This window comes from Neopsephotus bourkii, unplaced genomic scaffold, assembly GCF_033783945.1.
Source record: "Neopsephotus bourkii isolate Nb327-2 ecotype Australia unplaced genomic scaffold, CSIRO-AGI_Nbou_v1 NB_1245, whole genome shotgun sequence".
Lineage (NCBI taxonomy): Eukaryota > Metazoa > Chordata > Aves > Psittaciformes > Psittacidae > Neopsephotus > Neopsephotus bourkii.
Window position 1 is genome coordinate 406,816 of NW_026901730.1, and position 9,705 is coordinate 416,520.

At 44.1% G+C, this 9,705-nt stretch overlaps 1 protein-coding gene across 1 annotated transcript in view; it reads right to left on the reverse strand.

Annotated features, from left to right (window-relative positions):
• The window catches only part of FAM171B (family with sequence similarity 171 member B), a 41,406-nt gene extending 31,964 nt beyond the window's left edge, over positions 1-9,442 (reverse strand). The window contains exon 1 of the mRNA XM_061364648.1: positions 9,161-9,442. Within this exon, the coding sequence (XP_061220632.1) occupies positions 9,161-9,335 (175 nt within the window). The 5' untranslated portion in view covers positions 9,336-9,442. The remainder of the gene's footprint in view (positions 1-9,160) is intronic.
• Positions 9,443-9,705: the final 263 nt, after the last annotated feature.

Consider the following 9,705-nt stretch of genomic DNA (forward strand, 5'->3'; position numbering starts at 1 on the left):
AGATAAGAACAGTTTAGTAACTAAGGTATAACACAAATCACTACTGCTACCACCACCAATAATAATGATAAAGGAAATAACAAGGGAAGAGAATACAACACCTCAGCACCAGGCGACTGATAACTGGCCCCCCCAGCCCGACCAAGCACCTACCAATACCTCCTCCAACCCTGCAGTCCACCTAGCCCTTCTGGGTAACTCCCAGTTACATCCAGGGCATGACGTGCTGTGGTATGGAATACCTCTTTGGTCAGTTTGGGTCAGGTGTCCTGTCCCTGCTTCCTCCTGGCTTCTCCTACTCCCTGTCAGAGCATGAGGCTCACAAAGTCCTTGGCCAAACCAAAACATCATTTTTATCAGCTCTGTTCTCAGGCCGAAAGTCAAAACACAGCACTGCACCAGCTACCAAGAAGGAGAAAAATGACTGCTACTGCTAAACCCAGGACATTATCCACCCCTTATTCCATACCATTCACGCTATCCCATATTTTCAATCAGATCCCATATTTTCAATATACCATCACTCTTATCTAAGTGCACTCTTATCTTAGTGCTTGGACCAGTCCCTATAAAGCTGCTGAGTCCATGTGGTCCATGATGTCAGGCTCCATCTCTTGTAACTGTCTTTCACAGCAGGAGAGGCTGTGTGCAGTGTTCACACTTGTGAATAACCTGGGCAATAGCGTCCATTACTAAGTCCACCCCTTGATCATGAGTCCACCTCGATGTTGCATCTCTGCTCTGATGGCCTGAAGTGCCATGGGCCCATCAGGCTCAAAATAATTCACTGTCCCCTTCAGCAGTTACTGCAGCTTGTTGATGGGGACTCCATAGAGCTGCCTTCCATCTCTGATGCTTCCAAAGCACTGGAGGGGCTCAGTGGACTAGATACTTGCCCATACTGTCCCACACACCCTGCCACTCATGACTCTCCAGCCTTGGGGAAAACCTCTTGGTCATCCCATATTGTCGTCTAACCCCAGACAAGACCCAAACCCTACTCTGCTTAAATTTCGGGATCAGCCAAAGTGGTGGTGGGTAAAACACAGTCTGTATGTGTGCCAACATGCTGATCCCCATCACAGTCAGCAGGCAGGTCCCAAGGGTACCCAAAGGCCATTTAAAACCTTCAGAACTCTCAAATGATGACACTGTACTTGTCACTGGGACTGGTGTAGCTGCTGTGCTTGCTGGCTCTCCCACCACCAGCTTCTCTTTTCCTGAGTCCAGACCTTCCTTCTCTGCCTTTCTGGGAAATGCTGCGGGGTCTCCTGCATCCTCCTGGGGCTCGGCAGGCAGCTTCTGGGCAATGCTCTCGGCCGTCACGAGGCTCGGCTCCTCTGCGGGGCTCGGCAGGCAGCTTCTGGGCAATGCTCTCGGCCGTCATGAGGCTCGGCTCCTCCGCGGGGCTCGGCTCCTCCACCGCCTTCTCCCACTGCTCACCAGCCGCTTTCTCCTACTCCTTGACCGCAACGACCTCCTCCACCGGCAGCCGCTCCCTGCCGGCCTCCGGCCCAGCTCCCACTGCCATTTGGTCCCCGGGGCCGCTCTCCCGGGCCGCTTCAGCAGCCGCCGGCTCCCCGTGGCCTCACGCAGACAGAGGCGAGGGCGAGGGCCAGGACGGTGAGGAGCAGCCGGACGGCCAGGTACCAATCCATGGCCACGTCCATCCCGTCCTGCTGCTGGAGCCCGCCCATATTACAAGTCATTGCCATAAAGTACAGTGAGACAGGAACAAGCCCCACACTTGTTAAACACACAGCAAATACCGGGTCTAAGTAAGTTACAACACTGAACCTGTGAGATCAAGAGGAACAACTCTGAGAGCCAGTAAATCAGCATTCTGACGAGTGACTATTAATCAGCACAGATCTGTCATTATCTCAACCCCTCGTGCCCCACGTTGAGTGCCAAAAAAGAACTGTCGTGGTTTAACCCCAGCCAGACAGCTTGTTCACCCACTCCCCCCCCTTCTTGCCCTCCCCCTACTCCTGGAGGGATGGAGAGGAGAATCTGAAAGAACGCAAATCCCACGGGTTGAGATAAGAACAGTTTAGTAACTAAGGTATAACACAAATCACTACTGCTACCACCAATAATAATAATGATAAAGGAAATAACAAGGGAAGAGAATACAACACCTCAGCACCAGGCGACCGATAACTCGCCCCCCCCCCCCCCAGCCTGACCAAGCACCTACCAATACCTCCTCCAACCCTGCAGTCCACCTAGCCCTTCTGGGTAACTCCCAGTTACATCCAGGGCATGACGTGCTGTGGTATGGAATACCTCTTTGGTCAGTTTGGGTCAGGTGTCCTGTCTCTGCTTCCTCCTGGCGTCCCCTACTCCCTGTCAGAGCATGAGGCTCCCAAAGTCCTTGGCCAAACCAAAACATCGTTGTTATCAACTCTGCTCCCAGGCCAAAAGTCAAAACACAGCACAGCACCAGCTACCAAGAAGGAGAAAAATGACTGCTACTGATAAACCCAGGACAGGGCAATATATTCAAAGGTTATTCTCTGTACAGAATGTCTCTTCAGCATATGTGAACAGGAGATACGATGGGACTGGACGAGCATATGTTCTGTCTGTGCTACAGTATCAACCATGGTTTGGAAGACTTGCCCTTTTTCACAGGGACCGAGCCGTTCTGCTGGATGGATCTGGAGTGCCTATTCCAACTGAAAATAAGAGCTTGAGTGACATCTCCCCTATAAACTAGACAAATGGAAAGAGGGCACTCCTGAAGTTTAATTCATTCTCTTGAGCTTCCTAACCTTAAGTTCCCTAGTACAGGGTGTTTCATCAAATATGCTTCCATATTGCTGCTTGTAAAGCTGTGCAAACTCACATCTTCCCCTCATCATGTGATAACATGAAAATTGCTTTCAAACTTCATGCTTTCTCTACAACTAGTGACAGGAAAAAACAAAGCAAGAAATACAATAGCTGCTTTTCAGCCTGCTGAATGCGACTTTTGTAGACTTGCATGGAAAATGACAGTTTAGGAGCACACATGAGGTGTGCTGAACCAACTCTGGCAAGATAGGTAGGAGCTGTATCTGATGGTTTCATCCTACTGAACACAGAAGCATTATTCAAGAGTACACTAACCCTTACGATGCAATGGAGATTCTGGGTCATGGGACCTAGGTGCTCTGACAGCACACCAGATTGCAAGATCTATGAATCAGGAATTCAATGAAGTACCAAGACTAATAAAGAGGACTCATCTGCTCTAGTCACATTGTGCCTCAAAGCCCCATTCATTACAAAAGGGTATAACAAATACAGAAATATGCAACTTTCAAGACAACAAAGTAACCTGCCCTATTTTTGTAAGTTTGACAAAAATTGGGTTTATTTCAAATAAGCTTTCCTATCAGATCTTTGCCTCTGTTTTCAAAGATTTCATCTACTGCGCTAGTTCACAGAGAAAGTGTGCTACAGATCCCCAGGGACCCAGACAGCAGTTGCATTCCAAATTCTGAAACTGCCTCTTTCTTAGTCTGACAGCAATTCTGTGAATGTTTTTACGTATCAGTTGGCATTTGATGATACATATTCTGCCAACAGATTGACAAGAAGTAATGAAACTGACAAAATAAATAAAAACTGCAAAAAAAATACCACCTTGCAATAGGTAGCTTCCTCTCATCACTGATTACTCCTGTTTCCTGCCACTTCACACTGCATAGCTGTGTCCCATTTCTGTGAAAGCTAAATCACATTTCTGCCCTTGTCTCTCTCAGTTTTTTCTAATGAAAGCTACTATTAAGTTTATTTAAATCAAGTTTTCTGAAGTACAGAGCATGATGCTGTATGATATATTACAAGCTCCCATGAAGCTTTGAACACAGAAGAGTTGCCTACCTCTTCAGAATTTCTCAGTGCCTTTTTGTTTATATTGATTCTCTTTCCCAAAAATAAAAATGTATTTTTTCATTTGTGATCTACCATGGAAAACCCCAAACTCCCTTTTTTTCTTGTGTTAGCAACTGAGTGACCTAAATCATGGAACATGTGTTCTAATAAATGAAATTATCCATGACTATTTTTTTTTCATTATTCACTTCTGTATCAAACTTCAGATGCTTTATCACCAGTGTCATAATGCCTATCCTGATATTCCAATGTACCATTAAGCCTTAGATCAGCACAGAAAGCTAAGTCACTTAAGAACATCAGCTCAAATAAATCAGGGCAAGTCTAAGTCTTACATTCTTTCTCTACTTTCTCACCTAACCGAGAAACCATTCTCACAAATCCCATAGGCTGAGAATGCTGAGAAAACTGAACAGCAAGTCAAAGGACATTCTCTGAGCTTATTCCCATAGCTGGAGATAGTCACTCGCATTAAAACTTTTTGCTGGGGTGCACATATAACACTTTTGGAGTTCTTTTTCATAATTAAAGGATTATTTTTTACCAGATCGAAAGCCAGATTTGCAAAATTTAATTGAGGTTCTTCATATAAGAAACAACATCGATTTGTAACAAAAGTTTATATCTGATGGATCTAAAACAAATCAGAAGTTTTATTTTAAAGACTGCAATCCATCTCTTCCATGTCCAAACAGAAAACAATTACTACAATCTAACCCATAGATCTTTATTTAAACCATAGATCTTTTCCCTGACCAGGTTATATTCCAACACCTACTGGATAAGAAGGTTGTGTTGCCAGCTGTATAAAACAATTAACCCCAGTGCTGCTCAGAAGCCCCGAGTTAGACAGCCCTTACTTCTTAAACAGGAACTGTATTCTATGTAATCACTCAGCCATGAAAACTACTGAATTTCCTTCTTTATAGGAATGCTACAGAATCTCCTATATGGCTTTTAACTCCTCACTAATTTTCTTGACGTTTGTATCTGACTCCTACAGAACCTCCAAAACAGAACTGGATTTATTGCTGCTGTACTAATCCCCTACCCACTGACTATAGAGACACATAACTGTAGAAGTTGTTCCACCAAGCAATAAACACGCCAGCCACACAGCACCATTTTTAACTGCATCATTACGTATTATTGCTCAAATTCAAAAGCAGAACAAGATATCAAAACCAAATATACTCACCTAAATACGTAAGTGCCACCTACACACCAAGATACATGCCATTAGGAAAAATATTTCACAACTAGAAACACTGAAAACAAAGATAAGAAAAGCAGTAAGTCACACAAAGATGCATCAGAGAAATATTTCTCTTCCAGTATCTCATAAAACGGAAGCAGGAGAAAGGTATCTCCTCCTTGAATGACCAGGAAGAGTAAGACAATGTACAAGACCTTAAAACAAGCTTAATTAGAAATCTCTCACCTAGAACACTGCTTTGCATTAGATAGCAACTTATCAACACATGCAAGCAGGTAATATTGGGAAACAGGCACAGAATCAAATTCCACAGGTAGCATCCAGACAGTGATTTTGTTTCCAACAGGTACATGAGTAATCTCTTATTTTCTTTTGGGTTTGCCAACAATCACGTATTTCTCATTTGTCTCAATAAACAGAATTGTATAAATATGCACAGTGATTGCCATTCTCTCCTCTCCTTTGCTCATCACCATTCCTAGATGTTAGCACTTATTTAATTTTACCTATAAAAATCAAACTAATCTTCCCATTCTACGCAAAGCCACCTGCCTAAAATAAAATAGTGGCAACGTATTTTTTTTTCTTGAATTCTGGAATTTGAAGCAGATTCGGAATGGTATATAACAAATAAGATGGCAAGTCATTCTATCGTAATACAACAGTGTATGTTGTCCTATGTGCTGTCTATACGTAATGTGACAACTTCTATTTACACAACTGCTGTTTTTTCCAGAAGAGTCTTGCCCATTCAGTATATGTGAAATCTGCCATGAAGCTGATGCAGTGAAGTATCACTCAATTAGTGGTCTCCATGCTGTTTATTGCACTGTATCTGCATTATAAGCAGAATAACAATGCACCACATCCAGAATATCTTCAAGCTTTTTAAGCATTAAAGAACACAACATATCTCCTACAAAGATAAGCAAAAGGGAACAAGGGAAACAAAGCCAACTTTGCCTGGATCAAAGCCAGGACTATATTTACTGAATTCTGTGCTCAAGCCCCCTGACTTCAGTGAGGGTAGTCAAAGCTCCTGGTTACTATTCTTTAATCACTTCTGCACACCAGAGTGCAGACTTCTAAACTGACACACAGAAAATGCAAAAAGCTCACTATGAATTTAACAGAGAACCAAGACAGGTTCTCCATGTCAGCAATTACCCTAGCCAGAGACCCATACTTCTCTCCCCAAATATTTTTTCCTAAAATTTGGAAGAACAGTTACATCTGTTAGATCACATGAGTCAGAGTAACTCCATAAACTGACATAGGCACATCTCTGCCTTGTCTTTATAATTTACTTACTTCTTTTGGCAGTGGTAAGTTTGTTGTTGTTTTTAAGGAAGAAGAAACAGAAGATGAACAAAAACAATTTCTATTCAGTCATGATGTGCAACTACCTTCTCTCATGCTGCAGTTACATGTCAGCTGTAGAATCTGTACTCCCAAATCTTTGTATCCAGCTGTGCTGACTTTAGCATTTCTTCTCAGACAGCATAATAGTAACACTAGCCAAAGTCCGTTAATCCAGGAGGGAACTGATCTGTGTAACTGTATAATCAGGCTCAACAGAACGGGCACATCCATACAGGAATGTCCAATGACAAAAGGCTGTGAACTCCAGCCTTAGCTCTGCACCTTCCCTAATTTAGGTGGATAAAGCTGCTTCTCTCCAGCAACACTGGGGTCACAAACACACGTCATAAATCCAAAATCAGCCAAACTCCTCCTTACTTCCAGAAGCTACTGCTAGCCTGGCATCTCCCAGCACAGGACCTGCAGCTGCTTCAGGAGTGGCATCTTCAGAGCATTCCCCTTAGGGATTACTCTGCTACCAGTCTTCTGCTGGAAAGGTAACAGCAATTTATCCTGCCTACCTTTTGGCTGTAAACCATCAAAAGATAATTTAGTGGAAGAAAGACATTTAGTATCTCAAAAATACATATCTGCAGCCAGGTTCTTCCTTTTTAAAATTTCAGAAATGTTCATTTAGCAAAAAATTACTTACACATCTTACTGAAAGGAGATACCATACAAAACCCAATGGTGCTTAGCAGCTTCTTCAGAATAATGAAAGTTTTGTAGCAGAGATAAGCTTGCCTTTTTAAAAGATTAATCACTACTGGCTTTTACAAATTCTTTATGAAAGAAATTAATCAAGATCATTTAGAAAGCTAACCAAAAAGTGAAATAAAGCTTTAACTTGTATTTAAACATAACACAAACAAATGCTGAGCATAAATTTAAATGATCATTTTTAACATTCATAAATTGGGACTGATCATGAAAGCTAGATACTATAAAACACTTCCAGGACTCTAGTACCTCAAAACCTATGAAGCAAAAAAAAAAAAAAAACAAATAAAAGAAAGCAACAGCAACAAGGCACATGGGTCTGCAGCAGCAACAGCAGCAAACGAATAGCATCAGCATCAAACTGGTACCAACAAAGATTTTAGCTAGGGCTGAAGGCAGAAAGGTATTAGAGCTTCCTGAAAATAAAGCAATACGTGAAACCAAAGGGGATCATCAAATTACAGTAACTGTCCCTTTTTTTGTGAGGCACTCAATTTTTAATGAGCAAAATGTTCATTGCCCAAGCTAGAAATGCTGCCAATTTCTAAGTGGGGTTTGCTGGTGGGTGATTCATCGTATATTCTGCTACAAGCACAGTTAGACACAGAATAATGAACATAATTAAAATAATGAAAAATCGTCAGTTCAAGAGGAAAACAAGAACCAAGCTGTTCATCAAATACCCTCCTCTAAAGTCCTATAGTTCAAGCATTTGAAAAAACAACAAACCATAAAACCAAAACAACAAAGAAAACAAAACAAACCCCCCCCGAAAACCCAAACCCACATAAGAAAGAAACCAAAGGGCAAATCAAGGCATTTTAAGAATGTGTTGATATTCTACTAAATCTAGTTTCTAGCTCTACATCAAGACATAACTCAAGACCTTTGCTTATATTTCCTAATAAACATACATACTTTGGCAGCCTTATAAATTTGCCTCAATTCAGCAAAATACTAACCATATGCCTAAAACTAAAAACATTTTATACTTTCCTGAGTTCAACTGGAAATAGAAACATGCATATATATCTTAAAAAAGAAATATATGCTCTAGTGATGTGCCCAGAGCGTCAGTGATGATGGGTCTTAAATCATGTTTGAAATCATTTTGAAATTTTTTGGTGAAAGGCAACATGTCAATAAAAATACCGGGCTTTTATCCTGATTTGAGCCAGTAACACTTCAAAATGCACACATATTTTTTAAACCAGATGACAGAACAAACACCTTATCACTTGACCCAGTTCTACAAAGGGGTTTGACTGTAACACCAAGGCCTAAAGCTGAAATAAGCGCATTATTTTCATACTCTCAGCTGAAAGAACGTATTTCCTCATTCTGCAGACGAGATGCAAAAACTAATGAGCTCAGCAGCCCCATCTCTCTTTTGATGGGCTTATGACACTTGCCAATGTTACCAGCTAGGTTTCATTTATTTTTATATCGATATAAGTAGATATATAGAAATGCATGTATATAATAAATATTTTTGTACTCTCTCTCTCTCTCTCTCTCTATATATATATATATACACACACATCTCTCTGGTGACTCCTGCAAGCCATCGAGAACGGGTAGAGTCCCGCTTCCCCGGAGGCCTTTTGCCTGGCACTTGAGATCTCCAGAGCTAGGGCAAAAACACGACTACTGGTGACATGCTACGGCAGCTGCACACAGATCTTGCGATATTAAAGATGGCTCCTGCTCTCCCCGCAGCAGCAGCTTCCCACGGCTCCGCTACCTGCTTCATTAAAAACAAAGCCCGGCCCTCGCACGGCAGCGCAACGCCCGGAATGCACAGGCTGGCACCGGCTCGAAGCAACACGCCCCTCGGCAACTAGGCAGGAGCTGTGAGAGGGACGCCGGCCCCGGGAGATGATAGCAGCGGGGCGGCCCGGCCAAAAGCAATCTCCACAAGGAAGGCAGGAAACAGAGGTATCCGCCCGGCAGTGGGAACGCGGAGGGGATCGGTACCTGAGGCCGTCGCGGCAGCAGGGTAGCCCATCGGCAGCGCCGCCAGCTGCTGCAGAGGGTGGGTGGCTGCGCCACCGTCGACGAGAGGCGGCCGCCCCAACATCAGCAGCGGCATCAGCATCGCGGCAGCCAGCCCCAGGAGCAGGGAAGAGAGGCGCCTGCAGGTCCCCAGCATGGCGAGCAGCCCGAGGGCACCGGAGGCATACTGCGGGCAAGGACGCGGACTGGAAGCCGGAACCAGCGGCAACTCCGGCGGCGGCGCTACAGCAACAGCGACGGACCCTCCCCACCCCTGCGGCAACACTTTGCACAGCAGGCGCCCGCCCGCCCCGCCCCCCGGGAGTGGGGGAGGCGGGGCCTGAGTGGCGGGAGGGGCCGTGGTGTTGCTGAGGCAAGGGTCTGGAAAGGGCGGTGGGAAAGAGGTAGGGGGTGTGGCGGTTCGTTTTGTGTAGCAAAGAGCGAGGCCAGCGGTGAGGGGAGAGAGCGCTGCTGGTTGCGGCCCGTCTTTGAAGGCCTGCGGAGGACGGGGAGGTGCGGGCTTATTG